Here is a 27,936-nt window from a genome sequence, read left to right on the forward strand (position 1 = left end):
CCAAGGGCCACTTTAGTTTTGATTTAGTTTCTACTATGCTCTCTCAGCCTTCCATTTTAGTGTCCCTCCTCAACTTCCTTTACTTTTCTATTTCCTTTTCCTGCCATTTCCCCCTTTCTTAATGCATTGTGTTAAATTCAGCTTCTGAAAGTCTTTGTACATTACCACAGGATTCTCAGAGACACAATGGACATCGACAATATGACACAGGATTGTTTTTGGCACTTGGGTTTTTGCTCGTTTTTTTATCAAGGAAAATCAAGATTGTCATGAGAGAACATTTTCAAAAATCAGAACCATTTCTGTGGTGGAGTCTGATTTGCTTTTAGACAAGGTGAAATGAAGATCTGGGCGCTTGACCAAGTAAAACTTTGCATGTAATACTTCCTTTAAGCAAATATATAAGTAAGAGTTATAATTGGGTATCTGTGAGGCAGAAAGAGTGGCCATGATGGGGATAATGGTGCAGATGGTCCAGCTTAGCCCACCAGCCCAGTGTCCGATGTGTTTCCACAAAGACAGGCTATAGTGGAATCCAGAGAGAAAAAAGCACGCCTTAAATTTTTAAATAATGTCGCCAAATCTTTCCCCATTTAATTTGATTCAGGCCTCCATTTTCCACTTTATTCTCACTAAAACCTTCAAAAAAAAATACCACATTAAGAGGAAATAAGTCTCCTACCTTTGATATCACTTTAGCTATCCTTCCCCTATAGTGATGAAGTTAAATAATTTTTAACATTTGTACATATTTTATTTTTCATCTAAGAGTCTCCATGTGAGAAGTCTGAGCTCAGAAATGTTGTAATCTATTTTGCTTGATCAGAAAACCCTAAAACGAAAAACTCTGTTTTACCTGAATGTGTAAAACAGATTTATTAACGGCCTGAGATAAAAAGCATAGGGATATGTCATTGTAGGTAGAAGAATATTTAGAGAGCTTTAGTCTAGTGAAAACAAGTAATGATAAAAACATTTTGCTTCCATCTGTGAGTGAAGCAGCCACTACTTAAAACAATCTATCAATACCAGAAAAAAAATTGCATCTTATTAAAAGTATTTGTTTTTATTGTCACATATTTGGTTTTTTTAATTTAAATATACAGACATATATGTGTGTGCATTCTAACACTTCTATTATTTTGTAATTCACAACAAAATAATGGTAATGTTAGGTTTTATATGCATTATGATTCATCTAACAGAAAAACCTGACTTTATTAAAGAAAATAGTATTAGAGGTCAGATCCTACTAGAGCAAAATTTTCACCTAACAAAAGACGTTAAGCCACAGTGCATCTAATCATTGCACATGGTATGCAGTACAACTAAATTCAACAACACAAAATATCCAAATAGCCTCTCGAGATTCCTCAATGGGATTTGACCTGCATTCTGAGTCTCTTTAAATCACAGCAAACTATATCCATCAGAGAAGCTCTTATTTTTCCTGTTAACCTTGATTTTAATAACAAAATAAAGAAATATAAACGTTACCAAAAGATAGATCACTTACCGTAAATGCCTGTTGAGATGCAGGGAAATGCCTGTGAAGAAACCACAAAAATAACGATAAATTTTAAAGGCACGATTCTGCTCGAACCTGACAGCATCTATTTCAACATCTGTTTTGCTTGATAATGGGATGCCCTCTACCCACATACTCTGAGCTCTGAACCCCACTCAGCTGGAATAGGAGACATCATGGAAATGGCATATTTGATTAACTGAAAAATTTTCTTTACCAGCAATTATGCCAGCTCACAAAAACCAATGGTTAAATTTACAGGAATCTTGGGAACGAACTGTTAAACAATTATTAAGAAATTAAATCACATAAACCTTCAATGAGCTAAGTCATATCTAAAACAAATAGTCGTCATCGTTTCCTTGTGCCGCATGTTACTATTACCTCTGCTTTTAAGATGACTATGTCTGTCATACGTGTCCGGTGGAAATACTACATACTGGTATGCTACTGGGCATCCTGTCTCAGCTCTGTGTTAAGTGACATCGTGTTGGTGATGTAAAATCTGAAAATATCAATCAACGTTCATGGTGCACTATACATGTGGGTCAACTGAAACCAGAAGTTGGCTATGGATACAAAATTTTGATAAAATTTAACAAAAGGATTCTGTAAGAATCAACTGGCTAAACAGAATTTCTAACAGAGGGTATTGTATAGTCTATTCTTTTCTTTTTTTCTTTTTTTTTTTTGCGTTACGCGAGCCTCTCACTGTTGTGGCCTCTCCCGTTGCAGACGCGCAGGCCCAGTGGCCATGGTCCACGGGCCCAGCCGCTCCACGGCACGCGGGATCCTCCCGGACCGGGGCACGAACCCACGTCCCCTGCATCGGCAGGCGGACTCTCAACCACTGCGCCACCAGGGAAGCCCCTATAGTCTATTCTTATATTTAAGTTGTGTGCTATACATTCTTTGTATCAGTAAAATTTAAAAATAAACTTACAGACATGCACACTAATTTTTTTGAGTCACTTTTTAAACATTTGCTGGCAAACCACTGCTTATGCCATATGCTATGGATTGAATGTTTGTGTCCACCCAAATGCATATGCTGAAACTCTAATGTGATGGTATTTGGAGGTGAGATGTTTGGGAGTTAATTAGGTCATGAGGGTTGAGCCCCCATGACGGGATTAGAATTCTTAGAAGAGGAAGATAGCTAGCACGCTCTGCTGTCCACCAAGTGAAGTACAATGAGAAGACAGCCATCTGCAAACCAGGAAGTGTGCTCTCACCAAACACCAGATCTGCTGGCACCTTGATCTTTGACCTCTCAACCATGAGAAATGAATGTTTGTTGTTTAAGCCACCCAGCAATTTGTTATAGCAGCCCAAATTGACTAAGACACTGTATTTCACTCAGCAATATTTAAAGAATTTGATGAAAAGAGTGAATGAACAAATGTAAATAGAGTTAAGTCAAAATTGAGCTTTCTAACAATAGAAAGGGATCTGAGTATGACAATGTCCTCTGCCAATGTACCTTTGTATAAATTTGATCAAGTTGTTTTCATCTTTGGATTTTCCCATGAAAATGCAGATAACATTTACCATATAGAAGTATGCTGTGGGAATTAATGACAGAATTTTTTTTAAAAGGACTGATATTGCACTAGAAATTCAAAATACTGCATCTGCTATTGACCATAATAACTAACATTATGATTGGGCTCAACTATAATGAAATGTTTAAGCCTTTTTTATTTATATCTTTGGGTTAAATGTGTCCTACATTTTATTTTCCTTAACATTTTTATAGAATATATGTTTATTCCCTTTACTTGGACGTTCTACTTAAAAAGTCAAAATTTACGTGATTTTGTTTTACACAGAGTAATAAGTGACTCTGTTAAGCTTACCTATATGTCTGTGAAATGAGAGATTTTTTTTTTCTGTTCCTTCACTAGTAAATGCTACTGTTTCTAATGAGAAAATAGGACAGTTTCTGGAATGGAGTAGGGGTTATTTTTTAAGTGAATTAATGAGTTAATTCTTTGATTCCTTACATTCTTGAGGTGCCAATAAGTTCTGAAGAATGTTTCTGAATAACTCAATCCATCCAATGACATAGAAACATGAAGAGATAGTATGGAACAAATTCTTCTGGAAATATTGTAGTCTTTTTACAGGCATTCACCAAGATTATCTACAGGCTGCACTCTGCCTGTGGAAAGTAACTGCATGCTTACTAACAGTAAGGGTCAGAAGTTCAGGAATGACCTGCTTAGAAATACAAATTAGAGAGGATTCAGAGTCATCCCTGTAATTTGTCCCGTGCTCACTCATGTTCCATTGTGCCTTTTTTTTTTTTTAACATCTTTATCGGAGTATAATTGCTTTACAATGGTGTGTTAGTTTCTGCTTTATAACAAAGTGAACCAGCTATACATATACATATGTTCCCATATCTCTTCCCTCTTGCGTCTCTCTCCCTCCCACCCTCCCTATCCCACCCCTCTAGGTGGTCACAAACCACCTAGCTGATCTCCCTGTGCTATGCGTCATTGTGTCTTTTAAATGAGGTAGAAAGACGTGAGTTTATAGCTGGTGCCCCAGGAATTCCATGGGAGCAAACTGAACACGTAAACATCATCTATCTTGTGCTCCGGGTAGACAAAGAGAAAAGTTTGAGAACACCTGCATCAAGCCATCAAGCGGAAACTAGAAGATACTAGAATGTTTTCCATGAGCCAGTCTGCTTGAAATCCCACCTCGGGGTCCTTCCCGTTCATGATGTTGGCGAGTTTACTTAACTGCTCTGAGCATCCTCATCAGTAGATGAAAACTCTAAGGCTCTCCTAAGGGGTTTGCAGGAAGATGAGAAGGAATAAGGAACACAGAGCATCGTGGCTGACAAGTAACAATATCTCAATTAATGCTGATTCTTGTGGTGGCCACTGTGATGCCCACCAGGCTCTGCTTTGGGGTGGGGGTGGGGGAATCTGTTGCCCTAGAGCAAGGCTTCCTGACCTTGGCACTGTTGATATTTGGGACCAGAAGATTATTGCTGGGGGCTGCCTTGTGCATGGTCAGATGTTTAGCAGCATTCCTGCGCTCTATCCACTTGCTAGGAGTAGGGCCCCCAGTCCTGACAATCAAAAACATTTCCAGACATTGTCAAATGCCCCCTAGGGGGCGAAATCACCCCTGGCTGAGGACTACTGCCCTAGAATCTCGTGCCTAGACCCCAGCAGAGCTGTCAGCAGACAGCCTTCAACTGTTAACCTTTTCAGGGACTGTGTCAGATGCAAAGACCCACTTCACTGGGGTCATGCCCCTTCCCATAATCAATGCAGAGTATAAAGGGCTTGGTCATCTTGGCTCAAATCAATGTAGCACTGAAGGGCCCTGCAGCCCCAGAGCTCCCAACGGGGTGAGCAGGCCCGTCACTGAGCCACACGGCAGCTCTTCTTTCCCTCTGCCCCTCCCACTTCTATCCCCTGCCTTCTCCAGGTGTTGATTCCCAGAGCACAGCTCAGTAAACATCCTGTAACCTAAACTCCATCTCAGAGTCTGCCTCCTGGGGAACTGATCTGAGTTCACTCCCCTTTGCTTCCTTCTCAGGCACAGAATTATGAGTCATTCTCCCATCAGATCTAGCAGAAGAGAGAGCACACTGAACAGCTAATGGCAACTTTCATTTGCCTCAGCTCCCAGCTCTAACTTGGAATCAATCATGCAACTTAATAGTTGAGTCTGAATGTACCAATTGCCTTGCCTGTTTTAACAAGGACAAATAGCTTCATCTGAAAATGACACTGTCGCCTTGAATGGGAAGGCAAACAGTTGTGTAATGGAGGATGCCCTTGGTAACATTATTGCATTAATTCAAACAAAAAGGCAATGATAAAGCAGAGATGGGATTGCAATATCATGGAAAAAACTCATTGTATGTAAAACAACTTTGCATATAATTCAACCAAACTACATCTCAGTATTAATCACTTTTTATTACTTGAGAGAGAGAGATTGGGAAAGAAAGAGAGAGCAAGTGAGTTCATCTAAGGGATTTTACAGCACAGAGTCTGTGTTCTTTGCCATAATAAGTTTCTGATGGGGCCACCAGAATTGAGTAGCACGGGATTTCTTTATTTCAAAGTTATATTTAACATAACCACCTCCCACAAAAATCCTCGCCTGTGGAAGGAAGAATGATAGATTGTACCAAAACCCAGGCCAATTAGCCTGGTTTAAGTGCATGTAACTCTGCAGTCACCTGTAGCACTTGGGGAATGACATCATCAGTTGAATTTGTAAGGCTCCAAACTCCCCTTCCAGCAAGTTCCAGGAGCAAGACACCTCCATGCTAATCAGGGCCGACCCTACAGCCACCAGAAACTTTATAGCACTTGACTTTTAGCCAGTTTTGTTCGTTTGTTTTCCAAATCATCATGCACTTCTCTCTTGGGGAAAAGAAAAATAATCATTTGACTTGGAGAGTGAGAGAGGAATTTTCTTTTGTGAAATTACAGATTGGGCCACCTAGAAAATACTTCCTTAGCCCAGCATGTTGGTTTCAAGCACACTTGTAGGAACACTGAAATCCTTAAGACTGTAGACTATGCTTCCCATCCTGGGAAGCATCCCGAATTCCTCATGGTGTTTTGACATGGGAGGTGGTAGCCTAGCAACAACAATAGCTGTCATTCTTGAATTACGGTAGTCCCCTCCCTTATCTGTGTTTTTGCTTTCCTCAGTTTCAGCTACCCGTGGTCAACTGCAGTCTAAAAATGTTACACAGAAAATTCCAGAAATAAACAATTCACAAATTTTAAATCGTGCTCCATTCTGAGTAGCATGATGAAATCTAGCACCATCTCACTCCATCCTGCCTGGGACGTGAATCATCCACGTATCCCACCCGTCAGTCACCTCAGTTTATCAGCTAGGCTGTCATAGTAGAGCCATATTGCAGTGCTTGTGTTGAAGTAACGTTTATTTTACCCCCAAAACACAAAAGTAGTGATGCTGGCAATTCAGATAGGCCAAGGAGAAGCAGTGCTTCCCTTAGTGAAAAGGTGAAATTTCTCAAGTCAATAAGGAAAGAAAAAAACAATTGTGTGCTGAGGTTGCTAAGATTAGGGTAAGAACGAATCTTCTATCACAAAACTGTGAAGAAGGAAAAATGAATCCGTGTTATTTTTGCTGTCGCACATCAATCCGCAAAAGTCAGAGCCGTGGCGTGTGGTAAGTTTTTAGTCAACATGGAAAAGGCATTACATTTGTACAAGATATTTTGAGAGAGAGAGAGAGACTACATTCATATAACTTTTATTACAGTATATTGTTATAATTGTTCTATTTTATTATTCTTTATTGTTGTTCATCTCTTACTGTACCTAATTTATAAATTACACTTTATCATAGGTATGTATGTACAGGAAAAAACATAGTATATATAGGGTTCAGTACTATCCACGTTTCAGGAATCCACGGGGGTCTTGGAACGTGTCCCCCATAGATCAGGGCGACCACTCTGTTCCAATGTGCCGAGCACGGGCTAAAAGCTCTCTGCAGAGAGTCTGATTCATTCTCATGAACAATCCTGTGATAAAGAACCTATTCCCCCCTCTTCATAAACGTGGAGGAGAGAAAGCTAAGAAAGTGAACTTCTTCAAGGTCACAGAACAGAATGCTAAGATACTGCTTTATTTTGGGTAAGGAATTATTGATTTTTTACCTTTAATACTTGTGAATTATACAAAGAACTTATAAATAATTCTCAAAAGGCTTAAAGAAGGCAGGCATAGGCAGACAGCAGTGAGAACTTTCTCCTACAGCCTCACCCTCTCTTTCTTGGATTTAACTAGAAAACCTTCCTCTTGGGCCATCATGACCAATAGCACCGGGAGCATCACACCACTCCAGGCGTTTACATTTTAAAGCCTGAGATTGTGCCTTTTTCCTGATCTCAAAGCTTTAGTCCCCTCACATCACATTTTAATAAAATGTGAAGTCAGGAGAGCGAGGCCTCCAATTTCCCCATGATTTGGCTCCTGGCTTCTTCTCCACCCTCCTTTCCTTCCACTTGTCCCCCTGCTCACAGAGTTCCAGCCATGCTGGTCTCCTTTGGTTCTTCAAACACAGAAAGCACAGTCCTGCTTCGGGGCCTTTGGCCTAGCTGATCCCTTTGTCGGGCACACTTCCTTTGAGATCCCTGATCACATGTCACCTCCTCAGTGAGGTTCTTTCTGGCCTCGAGTTAAATTCCTCTCTCTTCCCTTAGGCTGCTGGATCTTGTTGACTCCTACATATACCACCTGACACACAGGTGCTTGACTGTTCATTGCTTCCTCGACCTCAACCCCCCACTGGCAGGCAAAACCCAGGAAGACCTTTGTTTTACTTATTGTTGTATCAACTGCATCTAGAATGGGGCCTGACACAATAAATATCTGTTTAATGGATGAATGAATTAATAATTGAGTTATATGGCCATACAAACATAGTCAGATTTTTTTTTTCTACACAAATTGGAACATATGTTGTGTTATATCTTCTGAGGCTAGCTTTTTTCATGCATTAGATCTTGGAGAACTTTCAATGTCAGTGTACGATGATCTAATGTCTACATACTATTCTAGGCATGGACACTATGTTTACTTAACATGATAAACATGTGGGTTTTTTGTAAATACTACTATAATAACCCTGCCATAGCATTCTTGACTATGCCTTTGTCTACCTAATATATTCTGGTAGGATATATTCCTTGATAAAAATTAACTTGTTTAACCATTGAGTTAAAGGAAAAGTTTAAAATTTTGAAGATACAGTCCTTCCAGGACCCTCCTCAAATACGCAAATCCACTAATGCTCAAGTCATTTGCATAAAATGGTGTAGTATTTGCATATATCCTAATCACACCTTCCCATACACTTTAAATCATCTCTAGATTATTTATAATACCTAATACAATGTAAATGCAATGTAAATAGTTGTAAATACAATGTAAATTGCTATGTAAATAGTCGTTGGTCCAAAACAAAGTCAAGTTTTGCTCTTTTGGAACTTTCTGGAAATTTTTTTTTTTTTAATATTTTTGATCTGCTGTTGGTTGAATCTGTAGATCAGAAACCCATGGGTACAGAGGGCTGATTGTACTGACAAACTGCTCTCTCCAAAATATTTTTTCAATGTAAAATCTCTCCAACAGTTAGAGTCAATAATTCCAATTTTTTTTCCCATTACATGGGTGAATAGAGCAAAAGGATGCTGTCTCTTTAACAAATTGCACAGGAAAATGCAAATACTATCAGTGCACTCCCAACCCCAAAGGTAAATAACCTGAAGGCCAAGGTCATTTAAAGGAGCCTGTGAATGAGATCATGTGGAAACGGCCAGAGTAGTGTTTGGAGTGCGTGGTGCAGGTTCACCCAGGCACCATAATTATATGCAATAACTTTGTTTTTGTTTTCTTCATTATACCTTGGAAATAGCTGTCATAAAGTCATTTATTGCCAGCTGGTTTTGTGTTTATAACTACAACTCCACGTAGTATAAAACAAACTATTACATAGCCATGAATATTCACAGTCCTCTTCTAAACTTTATATTTTCCAAGAAGACAGCTGGATTGCTTCCACCATGAATTTATTAGGATGCAGAATGTCAGAACCAGCAAAGGGAACATACTTGCCTTTTGCCTGAGCTTTCTTGAGTGACTGGGAGGAATGTTTTACTGGAAACTATACATATGTGAAAAGGAGAGCAAGTCCCCATAAACCCAATGAACCCAAAGGAAGGTGCATTCTGTTCCAAAATGTCTACATCTGTAAACTCCCTTTACACAGAAGCAAAGGGAAGAAACAAAAGTTTAGAAAAAGGAAAACAAACAAAAACCCTTCTCATATTAATAGCAAACTAGTTGTGCAATGTGGAAGCTCCTACTGAAACAAAATATTCCTAAAATGATGTTCTTTTCCCCATAACCCTAATCACCTCGATTTTTGGAATTATCTGCTCCCACATCTTCTTCATAATTAAAGTACATGTACTAGGCTCATTTTGCATCCCTGGCACCGAGAGGTGGTGGGTGTGAGGGGATGCCCTTAGGTGACCTTTTCCTGGGTAGAGCTGGGGAAGTTGAGATAACAGTCAATCATCTCAGATCCCCTGAGAAGTAAATTACCCACTGAGACTGAAAGGCCCAAAGCTCACAGCCATCGCGAGGCCTGCCTGTTTCTGCACAGAGGGACCTTCCTGGCTGAAAAGGGGGCCAGAATGACAAGGAGGCGCCCTATACACATAGTACTGAGGGACCAGAGCCCCGCTGGAAAGAGTGCAGGGCTGTAGGTGGAGCTCTGGAGGACTTAGGGGCCCTGGAGCTTTCCTCAGCGTGTCTGGGACACCGTCAGTGTCCTGTCCTTTAGCAACCCTGCCAGAGGCAAGCCCCACACACAGCAGCTGTCACAGCGATGCCCTCGGGCTGCCGGGCGCTTTGCCAATGCACTCAGAGCTCCCGGGATCTGCAATCAAATGCCTCCAGGGCAGCCCTTAACCAATCAATGTCTGATGGGTGGGGTGTAGAGGGTAATGGATACTCCTGCATCTCTGCCCTGGAGGGGACAAAGCTGAGGTGTGACCTGCATCGTCTGAGGAGCATCGCCCTGGGACTTTGCAGTCACCTGGGACACAGCCTGACATCCACCCTTCCCTTCCAGTCTCAGTCTTCACATCTCACCTGTTTTTTTCCTTGGGATTGTCCTAACAAATCCCTTTCCCCCAGATCCTCATCCCAGAGACTGCTTTTGGGGAACCAGCGCAGACATTTGCTATTGTTAGTAAGGTTGATGCGGCTGCAGTAGAACTTCTAAAGTGAAATAAACCTGACAGGTGATTTTGGGAGAATCTCAGAGAAAACAGAGCCCATGGTCACTTCTGGTCAGTCTTGGTAAGAGAGAGAAGTAAAATCAGGTGAATCCTTGTAAAGAAGCAAGAGGGAAGAGAGAGCATCCTTAAGATCACGAGTAACTTGAACAACAGAGACCTGGCTCGAAACCAAGGAGCGGCTGTCAGGGACAGACAACCGGAGGGGATTCAGAGAGTGACCATGCAGGGAGGAGGCAGTGGTCCTGGGACTTTCTGTCTTCCATGCCTAGGGCAAGGCCCCATAAAGAATGTGCACCATGTAAACTTCTGTTAAACAAACCCAAGGAGGGTTTATTATCTACTCTTGACTTTGAGTCAATCCTTGGCTTCCTTAATAATAAGTTGCATCTCCATGTTTTTCTTAATTAGAAAGTTGAAGATGTGACTTCCAAAGGAAACATTTAAGAAAATCCATTACCAAGAAACAACCACAAAACAAGAAACACAGATGGTCTCATAGAGGAGCAGCCCAAAGCCTTGACACACTTGGGTGGTGAGGTGATATTTTCTAAGAGTCTATGCATGGACTGGGCACACGGAGAGAGTAACTCAACCATTTCTCAGCCAACCTGTGTTTCCACTCTTCTTCCAAGACTCCCTAAGGATGTGTTCACAAACTGAACAGCTGTGAGAAGGGAGAGAGATAATACACAGTCAACAATATTTACCAAAAGACCATGGAAAAGGATACCAGGATGTCCAGTAGCTTCAGCTATCAGGTTCTCCTCCTCTCGTGGCTTAAGCAAATATATAGAAATAAAGATACCGTCTTATAAATTCTAAAGCTCCCTGGTTGTTTTTACATGGGCTTTGCTGTCTTTCATAACAACAGAGAAGCCTGAGGGGAAGCAATATTATTATCATCCCCTGATGGAGTGAGAAAGCTACCCAAAGTCACACAGTGACTAAGAGGAAAAGCTCAGACAGAAGCCCTTATCTTTTGACTCAAAATTCTAAGCACTTTCCACTGCAGAACAGAGTAAGTAAGGTCAACAGAGAAGGGGGAGGTGATGAGAGAAGAATCCGCCTTGAACATCCCCGGTCCTTGAGGAAGGGCTGGTTAGAGATGAGAGTTCTTTTTCGACATCAACACAGTATGAAAACCCTTCTAGGCCCTAGCTACCAGCTCTCAACAGTATTAAATCTGCCATCACACTGAAGATTAGTGCCACAGTGTAACTGAAAATTAGGACACTTTGAGAACCACTGTGTTATTCTGTTCTAACCAATGCCTTTTTTCCCCACCGTTGCACCAGACAACTGTAGCCCAGGCTGCATCCTCCTCATATCCAACACAGACTCGCTCCCCTGGGATGTGCTGAGCTCCTTCCTTTTCTGTGCTTACTAATCTGTCACAGACCACATTATTAGACAGGGAGCAGATTGCTAGATTACCAACACATATGCAGATTTCCGGCCTGTAGATTTTTTTGACAGCTCTGTTCCATCTCTTAAAATGTCAGCATGTTCTCTTCACAAATTGGGCAATTCCACTTCAACCCCTCCATAATTTCATGGTGTGAACTTGAAATCACCACATAGAAAAAGAGATGGTTTTCCACATGAATACAGGCACTTTTACACTCAATTAATTGTGCAAACACCTGACTCCCTCTCGTATTTATGGGAGTTAGGTGAGACTCTCTTGACAGTTGCTTGGGGTCTACAGCGTGGTTTGTAAAGAATGAGGACTTTAAGTAAAAATAATTATGATTATGCAGCTTGAATCAATATGTAAAGGTAATACATTCTTCTTTCCTTAGTCCCAAAGGAAGACATTAGTCAAGCCTGATACACACTTCATATTTAACAAGGGAATTCATTAGGGGATAATGACTAAGAAAGAGGTGTCTAAAGGACACACCCTGTAGGAATGACTAAAGGAAAGGAAAGCAAGAAAGGAAAAGGAAAAGGAAATTGACTATAGTCATAATTCCCAATTTCAAGAATTGTTACTCATGGCCTGAAAATGACTGTGCTTTGTGGACCATCGATCACTGTGAAGACTTTTATCAACCAAATTCTATTATGGAAATGAGCAAAAATAACAAGACGGGAAGCAGCCAGTCTGCAAGGAGATGTCTGACAGCTCAGGCCGCAGGAGGTGAGTTATTTGTACACATTTCCCAGTGATCACTGCATTAATCCAACCAGAATCATCCCAGAACCACAAGGAAGGAAGCAGGCAGCTGGCCTTTCGCCGTATACACGGAGGGTCAGTGTTGGCTCCTGTACTGGGAGATGAACAAACCAAGTTGTGCAGAATGTGACACACCTGTGAGTTATTAAAGAATAGTTTAGATTAAATTTTGTTCTACTCTCAGGGAGTTGACTTAGCGTATGCACTAAGTCATCATTCCTGTTAGAGAGGCAATGAGGAACTCACACAGGCACAGGTGGATAGATGCATGGATGGATGGATGGGATGAGGGTGGCAGGATGGAAGGAGAGATAGATGAAAGGATGGTTGGGATAATTCTTGATTTAGGGATAGTAGCTTGATTCAGCTACCACTAGCTCTGGTAGACTTTGACTTCATTGAAAGTTTGATTTCACAAAGTAAAGGACTTGATTTTTAACCACAATGTTATAATTGCATCTTTCTTAAGGACAAACAAAATAAAACCCATCCATAACAGGTTGTAACTCTGTCTCAGATAGAACTTATCGCAGCCAAGAGTTATACTCCTTTCGAGTGTGTGAAAGAATTTCTGCCCACGGTTTTCCTCTCCCTCCATGTTACAGTTTCTTTGGGGAGGGATTTGTTGAAGTGGGACACATCCTCAACATGGAAAAAATACAGTTTCATTAGTAACAGATGTCACTGAGGAATGTTTTTGAGGACATAGTAAGAAGCCAATGATTCTGCACTAGAGATCTATTTCCCCCGAGTTACAAAGAGCTGCCCAAGGTTCCTTCACCCTATGAAATGCATTCCTGTCTCAACCAACATTTTGTCATGTGATCTCTAGCTCATATCTAATTGCAGAAACTACAAATGATGCCTTTTTGGCACACTTCCCACTTCTGTACTGGTTTTCAGTGTTCTGCTAGAAGCACAGATATCCCAAAGGTGCTACTGTTCCTGGTACTTGTCTGTTCCCACTAGCCCATGCATTGCTCCTTTCTCCGTCATCTCTGATAGGCTCACCCAGGCTCCACCTGAACTTCTCCTAGGATGGGGAGTTCACTGGCTCAGAAAGTACATGGACCAGTGCTCCTCAAATGTCAATGTGTATCTGCTCACCTGAACATCTTTTTTTCTTCTTTTTAAATTTTTATTGCAGCATAGTTGCTTTATATTATTGTGTTAGTTTCTGCTGTACAGCTAAGTGAATCAGCTATATGTATACATATGTCCCCTCTTTTTCTGGATTTCCTTCCCATTTAGGTCACCACAGAGCATTAAGTAGAGTTCCCAGTGCTATACAGTAGGTTCTCATTAGTTATCTATTTTATACATAGTAGTGTGTATATGTCCATCCCAATCTCCCAATTCATCCCACCTGAACATCTTGCTAAAGTGAAAACTTGGATTCAGTAGATCTGGGGCAGGCTGAGATGATGCATTTCTAACAGTCTCACAGGTGATGGTAATATTGCTGGTCTGTGTATATTGACAGTGGCAAGGAACTAGACAATAATACCATTTCAAGTGCTACTTTTCAAGATAACACTGCATGAGTTGAAACCTGAGGAAAACAGGGAGGAAATTACTGTTCCCACGTAATACATGGGTACCTGAAGTGGCAGATCTTCCAAAGCTACACAGAAGTTAGTAATAAATCAGGAAGAGGTCAGATGATGAAGCCCATGCTCTTCCCCCAACCCTTGTACTTTCCCACAAAATTGCCCTGTTCAAACACCCAGCTCCTCTCATCCTGATAAATACACTTATCCTTCTTCTCACATGAACAGAATGTCAACATTAGAGTCTCAGTTATTTCCTGGTGGGACTATTTTGTTTCTATCTGTCCATGTCACTTCTATATTTTAGACCCACAGTCAAAGTATTCCAATTTGGACTAGAATAGTCCTGAAACATTACTGTGTAGACAAATGACTGGGGGAACTTTTTAAAAATGCAGATTCTGATTCAGTAGGTCTGGGTTGAGGTCTCAGCTTCTGCATTTTAACAGCTCCCAGAAGATACCTATGCTGCTGATCTTGGGACTACAGTCTGAGTAGCAAGAGTTCAGACCATTACTCACTGAAATTTCACACTGATCCCTCTTCTCATTTTACCTCTATATCAGTAAAACCCATTATGGTGCAAATGACAGGAAACTTAACTCCAAGTAGCACTCAAAATGAAAAAATATATATAATTTTTTATAATTTAAAAATTTCAGTGATATGTGTAGCTTCAGATAAGGCTTGATCCAGCTTCTCAGTGATATCTCCAACTACTATAGTAAGTGACTGCTTGATTGGGGCTCATCTGCTGATGTGAACCACATGTGTGTACATATGTAGTAGTTGTGAATATGCTACCTGATGAGGAGGAAGTCATGTAGTATGTCAGGTGCTTTTTTTCCCGCTAAGACAGAAGTTGAGGTGTCCCTTCTTGTCAAAATTGCAAATGGATACTTTCTTGGGTTGGGAAGAATGCCCTGTGGAATGATTTCTGAGACTATTTCTGCTCTAAAGGCTATGATTTAGGGATCTGAGAAAGTTCTAAGAACTTGGTCAAAATTAGAAGGCATGGATGATTAAGGACTAAGAAAAATACCCATGACATAGGAATTCTCATGTCTTGCCTTTAGATTGAAACATAAGCCCCGAGTTAATTTATAATTTTCAAAATGCTCCACTAAAGCTTCTCTGAACTCTCACCCCAATATTTAATAATCCTCCCCAATCACATGTAAATGTTCCCCCTTGTGCCATTTCCTCCTCTTCTACTACCTCTGCCTCCACTCTTTCCTTGTTTTGATTTGGTACAGTGGAGGCATCCTTAACAAGGCACGTTGGACCACTCTTACAGGACTGGAGCTCCTAATCGATAGCTTCAGAAAAGTTAGGAAGGGGAAGGAAAGACAAGAGTCTCTTTTCTTTCGTTATGGTGCACTTTCCTTAGTCCAGTTACTCTAGTCTTTCCATTCAGAATTCCAAAGTGTCTGGAATCTTGACCCTCATTTTCATTCATTTTTTATGTGGAGCAAAACTTGCAAAAAAAAAATTGATATTCCTATAGGAAATGTCATGACATTTTGCTTTCTGCAGTGAATGCACAAACTTGCAAGATTATGTTGATCTGATGGTGACTCTGCTGTCACATTCAGGAACTGAAATGATAGAAGAAAAATGCAAATACGGTCACTAAATGAAATCGAGGAAAGGTACTTGTTTATAGTTATGGATCTTTATTCTATTTTTCTCCTCTTGAATGATAATATACAATATTTTCTAGTCACTTGTGGTAAGGGATATTTTTGGAAAATTATTAGGAATTCAGATGTGAACATCTTTGGGTACATTTTGTTAGGGAGATCTTTAAGTATGTAATTTTATGATATTTTATGAGCTTTTATAAATGGGTCATTTGTCTAGATAAGAAATTTAGTTATAGAATGAACATAGAGTTATATTTGGATCTTAATTACACAGGCCAGAACCACTGGCAAAGTCATTAGACATAATAATTCCTAAGCTTCCCAGAAGAATGGACTGATCAGGGGGTGATCTCACTGGGGCCATTTTCTGGCTTTAAGAGGCCTGAAATTTTACTCTGAGGTTTCTCCATAATTTAAACGACAGTGTCTGTGCTAAGATCTCAGACAGCTGTCAATTTCCAGTTGGAAAACAGAGTCTGGGTCTACAAAGGCCCCACAACTTCAGAAAATTGATGAAGGTGTCTGGATAAATCAATCAAATGGAAATGATTTTAGACAAACATTTTCTTTAACCTACACTGTGCTGATGCTTTGTTCACTTAGCCCATATGCTTTGATGTTTTAGTTACTACATTTTGATTGATTGACAAGACATGGCGCGGTCAAAAGGCAATACATACAGGGTATTAATTAACTCTATTAAGTGGGCTGAATTTTCTTCCCTTGATCTTTTCTCCCCTTATTTCAGTTTTTTTTAAATCCCCTCAAACTTGCTTAAACTCTTCTCCACAGGTCAACTGTCTCATTAACACAAATAAAATTATAGGTTGTTCTGAGGCTCCAACTGGTAGCAACAACTAATATTATTTACAGCTCTTTTTCCAACAGCAGTTGCACCCTTGGGAACATAATGAGAAACTAATTACCACTGATTTAGCATCTGAACTTTTCAGGCATTCTTTGTCAACCACTAGATAGCTAGCATTAGGAACAATGGAGGAGGCAGGGAGGAGAATATTCAAAGGTGCTGAGAACCTACATGCAGCCATAGGTGTATCAAGAGGCACAAGAATACCCACAGCAGCAGCCAGCGTAGACACTTCCAACACCACTCCCATGATGCTTTGCAGCATCCAGGATTAGCCCTTCTGGACCTGTCCTCTTGTAGACTGGGATTCCATTTCAGCAAGTAGTAGATGGGCTTTATGGGTTGGAAAATGAAGGATGAGCTAGTGATAAACATTGGTGTTTCCCATTCAGCCACATTTTTCTCACAGCTCCATATGGGGTCAAAAAATTCAATTGTAGTCAAAGCACAAAATCAACACAATTTTTAGATATAGTGTGAAACACTAGCTAAGTAATTTGGGGACAGTTCTAATACGAACTTACTAGACTAAATGTCGTTGTGATGTATGAGGAAATTGGATTTTTCTATAATATTTATTCAAACTCATGTGATCATAGTTTAATCCTACACTTTCAAGAAACTTTAATAAAACATCCATAGCAAGATGTAGTTTTTCAAAATTTACCTGAGAAGGGGGATGAGATGGGGGGATGTGGAACAGGATTTTCGAAATCTGATTTTTTTTTTCATTATCAGACAAAATCAGTTCTGGCAAATTTTTAAAGTAAGCCATTTAACAAAGTAAAAGAAGCAATACTATATATGAAGAATATTAAGATTCTCTTTACTAAAACTTCAGACTAACAACCACAGGAAATTTCAAATTGATGAAATATTTTTCCAAGAAAGGCAAGTCATGATTTCTAAAGAGTTTCTGTTTTGGAATATTGTCCAGGTTGTGATTTGGTCTGTGTGTGTGTGCGTGCGTGTGTGTGTGTGTGTGTGTGTGTGTGTGTGTGTATACCCTGGAGGCAATTAGTTAAGTACCCTAATCAGGTATTCACCCTCCACAGATGGCTACATCAACCATATCAGCTATCAATATTGAACAGTAGAGGGTTAGTTAACAAGCAACAGAGATATTAGAAGTAATTCTTTATTGGTAAGATGAGATATGATAGTTAGCCAGAGAAATTGTATGGACACCATCACCTTCGTATGAGACATCCATGAGAATCTGGCAAGGTCAACCACCTAAGAGCTTGAGAGACACGCCGAGGTCCACAGCTCTAACTGATGTTACAATCACACACTGAATGGACCCACGGCCTCATCTACCTTCAGGATTGGCTGCTCAAAATGACCTTTTTTAGACTAGATGACTATTTTTGTGACTGCTTGCTAATGGATGTTTGTACGCGCGACAGAATTCAGCCTGAGAAGTGCCTGCATTGTAGCATAGAGTTTGATATGGATGCGAGTTTTCAGTAGAAATGTCCCTTCGATTTTTCGCCCCTACCAAAGGCCAGTAATATTTGACAAATGGACTTAACAATTGTTGATGAAACTAAAGGTTGTGGGCAGAAACACAGAAACAAAGGTGGAGTGCGTGCTGGAGGGTCTGACTCAGGAGCAGGCGGGAGATCCCCAAACAGATGGTGTTCCCCAAATACACCCAAGAACAGTAACTCGTTAATGCAGGGGAGACATGATTTTTTTTCCTTTTCAATCTAGTTACAAAATATACTATCAGCTCAAAAATTAATGCTACCATACAGTATATTTCTCCTTATCAAGATCCATTTGATGGCAGTAAGAACTAGAAAGCTAGAGATATTCAACAGTTGTAATTAGGGGGAGGCTCTGGTCTGGATGAAAATTTTCTTCCATTACATTTATTCATGTCTGTTGGTTAAGAATTTTCTCTTGTTTACAAGTATCTTTACTATTTCCCAATTATTTTTTATTAACCTATTTTCAATCTTTCTGAGAAATTAAAAGAAAAGAAGAATGCATTTTTTTTAAAGAAAATAATGAGAGGAAAAAGAACAGACCCAGACCAAGACAAAACATGGGGGCCAGATATTAACAGCCAATTTAATAATCCCAAGTTCCAAGGTTGCACCCTGATTTGTTTCCTTAGCTCAACCAGTTGTCACTACATGTAGTTTGGTGTGTAGCAAATTACGCTGATGCTCTACCCATGGCACGTTAAAGTTCACTGTTCCCTTGCATGACAGTGCCTTCTCATCGCAAGCCCCTGTGACTCTCTGGCCAGGATGGGTGAAGAAAAGAAGGTGACAGGTATCAGGTGGGGCAATTCTGAGATGTACGTACCCCATGCAATCTGTGCCCATATTAAGCACACGTTTTAAATAAGCCATCTTTATTCTCCCAGAAACGTGAACAAATAGCCCTTTCCCTTTATTGCTATTTCCGCATTCTATTGCCACACCCTTGTTCTGCTGCTTGGAAGAATTACAGACTGCAGCCTTGTGACTCCTGGAACTGCATATAATCACTATTCAAGAGGAAACATGAATTGCAAAATGAAAACCTTCCCCGCAACTTAATATACAGAAAATAAAGGCAAGGAAGTACACAAGTGAAATCTTAGGGGAGCTTGACGCCTAATCACAGTAATTAACCAGAAAAATCATGTATGGGTATCATGCATCATTTGGTCCTGAGTAGAGGTTATATTGTTGCACAAAGGCTCAAAGATTGTCCATGGGTACAAAGTTGATCTATATCCCAAAACAGAATTGGTTTCCATGGAAGCTTTAAAATAATGATAATAATAAATTGATTTTGTTACAGCTTTATCAGTTGTAGGTAAGGAAAGGTAGACAAGAAACGAGGCCAAATGTATTAATATTGGGACAGTTAACAAGCAAAGGAGATATCAGAGATAATCCCTTACTGGCAAAATGAGTGGTGTGCAAGATATGTAGTTAGAATTGAAGAAACAAAAATTCCCTGACCTGCTGATCTGGTGGCGAGTATTTGAGACCAAAGAAACTTCCCTGAAGCAGAATAGATAAAATGACACCATTTTCACAAACCAACGTGCTTCACCTTTGAAGAAATTCTCTCAGATTTCCTTCGCCCTCAAAGATAATAGAAACACGACTCTCAGACAAATATTTACAAGTCTTGGCACCACAGAGCTCTCTCCTCCCTGTAATGTCTTGTGTATTTATACGGAGGCACGCTCACTGCCGCTGAAAGATGTCGTCTCTGGAGGGGAAGGGCCAGAGGTCATCTTTAATGCGGTTTTATTCCACTGATCTCAGTGGCTGTACAGGAGGGAGAGCTTTCATTTAGGGAGGTCTTTACTCCGATTCACTTCTGGTATGTTCTCGTGCTTTGCCCCTTCATGGTTTTAAGGTCAAAAGTAAGATGAGAAGATGCGGCTTGCCTAAAGCAGTGAATAACAAAGAGAGATTTAAAAAGCCAAGAACTGTTATAGAAACATGTATTTTATTAGGTCTTGTACAAAAAGCTAGCAAATACCACCAAGGCTGTGAGCTATAATCAGATAAATGACATCAAATACTCTGAGGACTTCAACTGCGCAGCCAGACCTGTCATCTGCCCGGACTGGGAGGTTAAGCTAAGGTTTGTCATAAACTCTGCGGAAGAGGGCATTTGTGTCTAAATCCTACATTCTCCACGAAGACATTCTGCCTATGGCACTGCAGGGTTGATTTTTTTAATTCCCTTAAAATAAACTTCTAGTTTCAAATTCATGAGATTCTTGAAATCTTCTATAATTCCTACATATTTCCTGCCTTGCACTGCCTAGAAGTTTTGTTGTTGTTGTTGTTTGTTTTTTCTGGTGCTTCTTTGTTTTTAATTCAGCAAATTTACATGGCCACACTGCGTCCCATGTTTTAATGGAATATTTGGAGGTATGACTGTTCTGAAGCTGGATTTTGGGGTATCAGACACTGGGCTGAGAGATCTTTGGTTCTCGCTGTCGCTAATTAGCTGTGAGACCTTGAGGAAACCACTTCTGTTTCCCTGGGCCTCATGGAAAATGAGGAAGCCATACCGGCTAATATGTAAACTTCTCTTCTAGTCTGATGTCCTGTGACTCTAATAAGCACAGATAACCATCCCTGAGCCCTTACCACGTGCTATGCAGTATTCCAAACGTACTGTATGGATTACTCAATTTTCACCACAAGTCTATAAGGTAGGTACTACTTTTGTTATTGACCCCATTTCATGAATGAGAAAACTGAGGTTCAGTGTCTCATGTGAGATCGCACAGCCAGTGACTGGACAAGCTAGGATGGACAAGGCGCTCTGCCTCTAAAGGATGCCCTCTTTTATTTTCTTTTTAAGGTTTCTATATGCTACCTTTTGTTTTTAAATTTTTTTTAAGTTTAATTGAAGTATAGTTGACTTGCAATGTTGTGTTAATTTCTTCTGTACAGCAAAGTGACTCAGTTATACACATCTACACACACACGTATATATATTCTTTATCATATTCTTTTCCATTATGGTTTGTCACAGGATATTGAATATAGTTCCCTGTGCTCTATAGCAGGACCTTGCTGTTTATCCGTTAGCAGAGGACGCCCTCTTTACCACCAGGCTAGTCTGCCTCTAGAGCCACCTCTGACCTCCTTCATGCTGTCCCAAGCGTAAAAAGCCCACAGCTGCATAGTGTCTCAGCGGGTTCCCACAAAAGCAGACATTGAAACCAGGATTTTGGAAAAGGTGTTTTATCTGGGAGATGATTTCAGAAGTACCGTGAGGTAGACCGACGCGTGAGACAAGGGAGAGAAGAAAGCAACACACGTACATGAATGAAGGGGTTACTAGTCTGGGCGACCGGCACTCTTTCCTGCAGGGGGCGCTCTGAGGAAGTGCACAGAACACAACTTGGCGTTTTCCATTGAGCGGTGATGGGGAGAGGGTATTTCCCTGACTAGCTCCCATCCTGATGGGCTAACTCTCTGAACTTCTGGCCTGCCTGCACTTGAGCCAAACACACCCTCTCGGCCAGAGAACTCTCCAGGCCTGAAATGCAGGCCGCCTTGAACAGTACAGAAACCGGGTTGTAACATCCCTGGTAGGCTGAGTGGCAAGGGCAAGGCACTGACAGCATCTGCCAGGCGTGGCCGGGAAGTGCAGCAGCCAGGACACATGCATAGGCCATCTGGCTCTAGTCCTTGGCCTGTGAACAGGCAAATCACCTATGCTGACAACTGTGTAGGCTCAGGAGTTACTAAGGGGAAAAACAGCCTTGCTCAAGCCCCTCTAAGGGTCTCTCTGCCAACCCGGCTTATGCCTGATGGGAGGCAAGAATCCCGACCCATTGTCTTGTTTGGTTTAATTTGATATTCGACACATCCCATGATTTATGGGAGTCCCAGGATACTTAATGAGTTTGATCTGTGCCTTGAACTAAAGGTATCTCCCCGTGCTCAGCCGCTATCGATTAAAAATAAATGCTGGCTTTGTTTATTCTGGACAATTTGTTTGTCTTCTCTACAAATGTTCCATTAGGTATGAGGCTCATTTTTAGCTCAGTTGCCAAGACTAGTAAAATTTGGATAAGTGCAAAATGAAACCTGCTTGCACTTTTTGCCCAAGTTGAAGGCGTTTAAAAAAGTATTTTAAGCAAAACTTTGCATCTTCTTTTAATTAAAGAATAAAACCCAGTTTGATCTTATTACTCTGTAAGACAACACTTCACCAGTAAAAGACATTCCCCAAGGACTCTAATAAAAAGAGCAAATACATCCTTATAATATGATTAATCCATAGTAAAGATTCTCTTATGAAAGAAGATCAGTGAGACTCATTTGGAAGCATTCTTAGCTTGGAGCCAGGAGGTCAAGGGTTGTTACTATTTGACATTTATAGACCTGGTAGCAGAAGATGGTGAAATATTTGAATGAGCAAATTGCATATGACCTAACAGCCCAATAAAACAATGCTGGCCACCTGTGCTGAGCTTTGCCATCATTTAGTCATCTTATCCTCGCATTACATTGCAGGTGATTCGAATGTAAATGAAAACTGTAACATCAAACCACCTCAGCAGGTCCTGGGAGGATAAGATGACCAAATGCTGGCAACTTAAGGGAAGAAGGGTGCAGCAGTGAATAGACCTCTCAATGCCGGAGGGGACTAACCTCTCCTTTCAGAACTCAGATTCTCTTGGGTAGATCATAGGCCACTCTTTGTGTTCATTCATTAAGCTTATCATCATGGACTCGTTGAGACCTCACTGTACCAGACACTGAGAAGCGCTGACCTTATTTGGGTGAGCAAAAGCATGCAGGTCCCTACTCTCAACAACTTCAAAATCTGACAGGAAAAGATAATTAAATGAAGGAAGTACACTGGTGTGAAAGTGCAAGTGTAAAAGTTTGCGGGAAGGAAAAATGTAAGACAAGAGAGTGTGCAGCTGGCAATGTGACCTGATTATGAAGGTCAGGGTGGAAAGATTTCCCTGAGGCCACGACATGGGAGCTAAGGTCTGTAAGGTGAGGAGGAATTAACTAGATCAAGTGTAAGGGAACAGCATTCCTAGGGAAGGGAATGTATGTGCAAAGGCCCTGCGCTGGGGAAGGCGACAGGAGCTAGAATGGGCTGGAGCTCAGACTCCATGAGAAGCATGGCACACGATGAGGGCAGAAAGACTTAATTAGGGGTTTTTGCTCTTATCCTAAGCAGAATCTCATTTGGGAGTATCTTCCTGTCGCTGCTGGAGGCTGCCCCACACGGATGCGCTGGTTCTATTGTAAGTCTCCTTTGTGCCGTATGAGGTGTTTGAGGGCTGAGACAAGACCATATTTGTTTCTGCCTTTTCTGAACTTAGCATCATAACTGGCTCAATCAGTCTCCTCTTAAATTTTATTGAGATAAAAATAACATACCATAAAATTCACCAGTTTTAAAGTGTGCAATTTAGTGGTTGTTAGTATATTCACAAACTTGTTATAAACTTCACCACTATCTATTCCATAACACTTTCTTCACTCAAAAAAGCCCTGCTATTCGTTAGCAGTCACCCCCCATTCTCCTCTCGTCTTGTGCCTGACCTATGTTCTGTCTTTGGATTTGCCTATTCTGGACTTAATGCAAATGCAGTCATACAGTATATGACCTTTCGTATTCGGATTCCTAAATTTAGCATACTATTTTTCTGGTTGAACCACATTGTACCATGAATCAGTACTTCATTCATTTTTATGATAATAATATTCCATCAGAATGGAACAATATCCCATTGTATGAATATACCACATTTTGCTTCTATCTGTTCATCAGGTGGTAGACGTTTAGGTTGTTTTCACTTTTTAGTCATTATGAATAATGATGCTATGGCATTCATGTAAAAGTTTTTGTGTGAATACCTGTCTTCAATGATTTCAGTTAAATGTAGGATTAGAATTGCTCAGTTATACGGTAACTCTGTGCTTAACTTTTTAGGGAACTTCCACACTGCTTTCCATAGCAGTCTGCCTCATTTTGTTATCCCACCAGTAATGTACAAAAGTTCTAGTTTTTCCACATCATTCCCAACACGTATTGGATGCTATTTTGATTATAGATATCCTACTAGGTGTGAAATGTTATCTCATTTTGGTTTTGATTTGCATTTTCCTAATGATGCTAAGCATCTTTTCATGTTCTTAGTGGCCATTTGTGTATCACTGAATAAATGTTTATTGAAGTCACTTGCCCATTTTTTAAAAAATTGGGTGGTTTGTCTTTTTGTTGTTGAATTGGAGGAATGGATACTAGAACCCTTATCAGTTTTATGAATTGCCAATATTTTATCCCAGTCTATGAGTTGTTTTCTAATTTCTTGACATTGTCCTTGGATGCATAAAAATTTGCAATTTTAATGAAGTCCAATTTATTTATTGTTTATTTTGTTGCTTGTGCTTTTGGTGTTATATTTAAGAAACTCTGTTCTAATCCAACATCACAAGATTCATACCTATGTTTCCTTTTAAGTGTTTTATACTTTTAGCTCTTATATTTAGGTCTCAAATCTATTTGGAGTTTTTTTGTTTGTATAGGGTGTGAGGAAGGGGTCCAAATTCATTCTTTTGCATGTGATTATTCATTTGCCCCAGCACCTTTTGTTGAACAGGGTATTTTTTCTCCATTGAATTGTCTTGCACCTTTGTGAAAAATTAATTGACCATATACATATATGGGTTATTTCTGGATTCTCAATTGTATTCTGTTTATCTATATATATCCTTATGCCACTACTACACTGACTTGATTACTGTAACTGTGCAGTAAATATTAAAATTGGGAAGTCTGAATCCTCCAACTTTATCCTTCTTTTTGAAAAGATTGTTTTGGCTTTTTGAGTTATCTTGGTATTCTATATGAATTTTAGGAATAGCTTTTCCATTTCTAAAAAAAAAAAGGCAGTTGGAATTCTGATAGTGATAACACTGAATCTGTAAATCACTTTGGGGAGTATTGTCATCTTAACAATATTAGGTCTTCCGATCAATGAACATGGGATGTCTTTCCATTTATGAACTCTTCTTTAATTAATCTTAATAATGTTGATCCACCAGAGGGCAGAAAGCAGAAGCAAGAACTACAATTCTGCAGCCTGTGGAAGGAAAACCACATTCACAGAAAGATAGACAAAATGAAAAGGCAGAGCACTTTGTACCAGGTGAAGGAACAAGATAAAACCCCAGGAAAACAACTAAATGAAGTGGAGATAGGCAACCTTCCAGAAAAAGAATTCAGAATAATGACAGTGAAGATGATCGAGGACCTCGGAAAAAAATGGAGGCAAAGATTGAGAAGATGCAAGAAATGTTTATCAAAGACTTAGAAGAATGAAAGAACAAACACCTAGAAGAGTTAAAGAACAAACAAACAGAGATGAACAATACAATAACTGGTAAGAAAAATACACTAGAAGGAATGAATAGCAGAAAAACTGAGACAAAAGAATGCATAAGTGACCTGGAAGACAGAATGGTGGAATTCACTGCCATGGAAGAGAATAAAGAAAACAGAAAAATGAAAAGAAATGAAGACTGCCTAAGAGACCTCTGGAACAACATTAAATGCAACAACTCACATTATAGGGTTCCCAGAAGGAGAAGAGAGAGAGAAAGGACCCTAGGAAATATTTGAAGAGATTATAGTTGAAAACTTCCCTAACATGGGAAAGGAAATAGTCACACAAGTCCAGGAAGCGCAGAGAGTCCCAAGCAGGATAAACCCAAGGAGAAACACGCTGAGACACATAGTAATAAAATTGACAAAAATTAAAGACAAAAAAAAAATTATTAAAAGCAACAAGGGAAAAATGACAACACACAAGGAAACTCCCATAAGGTTAATAGCTGTTTTCTCAGCAGAACCTCTACAAACCAGAAGGGATCAGCACAATATATTTAAAGTGATGAAAGGGAGGAAACTGCAACCAGGATTACTCTAGCAGGCAAGGATCTCATTCAGATTTGAAGGAAAAATCAAAAGCTTTACAGATAAGCAAAAGCTAGGAGAATTCAGCACCACCAAACCAGCTCTACAACAAATGCTAAAGAAACTTCTCTAAGTGGGAAACACAAGAGAAGAAAAGGACCTGCAAAAACAAACCCATAACAATTAAGAAAATGCTAAGAGGAACATAAATATCAATAATTACCTTAAACGTGAATGGATTAAATGTTCCAACCAAAACACACAGCCTCGCTGGATGGATACAAAAACAAGACCCATATATATGCTGTCTACAAGAGACCCACTTCAGACCTAGGGACACATACAGACTGAAAGTGAGGGGATGGAAAATGATATTCCATGCAAATGGAAATCAAAAGAAAGCTGGAGTAGCAATGTTCATATTAGAAAAAAATAGACTTTAAAATAAAGAATGTTACAAGAGACAAGGAAGGACACTACATAATGATCAAGGGATCAATTCAAGAAGAATATATACAATTATAAATATATATGCACCCAACATAGGAGCACCTCAATACATAAGGAAACTGCTAACAGCTATAAAAGAGGAAATCAACAGTAACACAAGAATAGTGGGGGACTTTAACACCTCACTTACACCAATGGACAGATTGTCCAAACAGAAAATTAATAAGCAAACACAAGCTTTAAATGACACAATAGACCAGATAGATTTAATTGATATTTATAGGACATTCCATTCAAAAACAGAAGATTACACTTTCTTCTCAAGTGCGCACGGAACATTCTCCAGGATAGATCAGACCTTGGGTCACAAATCAAGCCTCAATAAATTGAAGAAAATTGAAATCATATCAAGCATCTTTTCTGACCACAACTCTATGAGATTAGAAATCTATTACAGGGAAAAAAAAGTAAAAAACAGAAATACATGGAGGGTAAACAATACATTACTAAATAACCAAGAGATCACTGAAAAAATCAAAGAGGAAATCAAAAAATACCTAGAGGGCTTCCCTGGTGGCACAGTGGTTGAGAGTCCACCTGCCGATGCAGGGGACACAGGTTCGTGCCCTGGTCCAGGAAGATCCCACATGCCATGGAGCGGCTAGGCCCGTGAGCTATGGCCGCTGAGCCTGCACGCCTGGAGCCTGTGCTCCGCAACAGGAGAGGCCACAACAGTGAGAGGCCCGCATACCGCAAAAAATAAATAAATAAATAAAATACATAGAGACAAATGACAATGAAAACACGATGATCCAAAACCTATGGGATGTAGCAAAAGCAGTTCTAAGAGGGAAGTTTATAGCAATACAAGCCTACCTCAAGAAACAAGAAAAATCTCAAATAAACAATCTAACATTACACCTAAAGGAACTAGAGAAAGAAGAACAAACAAAACCCAAAGTTAGTAGAAGGAAAGAAATCATAAAGATTACAGCAGAAATAAATGAAATAGAAACAAAGAAAACAATAGTAAAGATCTATAAAACTAAAAGCTGGTTCTTTGAGGAGATAAACAAAATTGATAGACCTTTAGCCAGAGTCATCAAGAAAAAGAAGGAGAGGACTCAAATCAATAAAATTAAAAATGAAAAAGGAGAAGTTAAAACAGACACTGCAGAAATACAAAGCATCATGAGAGACTACTACAAGTAACTCTAGGCCAGTAAAATGGACAACCTGGAAGAAATGGACAAATTCTTAGAAAGGTATAACCTTCCAAGACTGAACCAGGAAGAAATAGAAAATAGGAACAGACCAATCACAAACACTGAAATTGAAAGTGTAATTAAAAATCTTCCAACAAACAAAAGTCCAGCACAAGATAGTTTCACAGGTGAATTCTATCAAACATTTAGAGAAGAGCTAACACCCATCCTCTTCAAACTCTTCCAAA

General features: G+C 39.9%; 1 protein-coding gene across 4 annotated transcripts in view; it reads right to left on the reverse strand.

Moving 5' to 3' along the window:
* MACROD2 (mono-ADP ribosylhydrolase 2) overlaps positions 1 to 27,936 on the reverse strand; it is a 1,989,159-nt gene that overhangs the window by 599,119 nt on the left and 1,362,104 nt on the right. For all 4 annotated transcript variants that reach the window (XM_060284443.1, XM_060284445.2, XM_030872537.2 and 1 more), the window contains exon 7: positions 1,517 to 1,547. In XM_060284443.1, coding sequence (XP_060140426.1) covers positions 1,517 to 1,547 — 31 coding nt within the window. The remainder of the gene's footprint in view (positions 1 to 1,516; positions 1,548 to 27,936) is intronic.

This window comes from Globicephala melas, chromosome 15 (genome assembly GCF_963455315.2).
Source record: "Globicephala melas chromosome 15, mGloMel1.2, whole genome shotgun sequence".
NCBI classification, from domain to species: Eukaryota; Metazoa; Chordata; class Mammalia; order Artiodactyla; family Delphinidae; genus Globicephala; species Globicephala melas.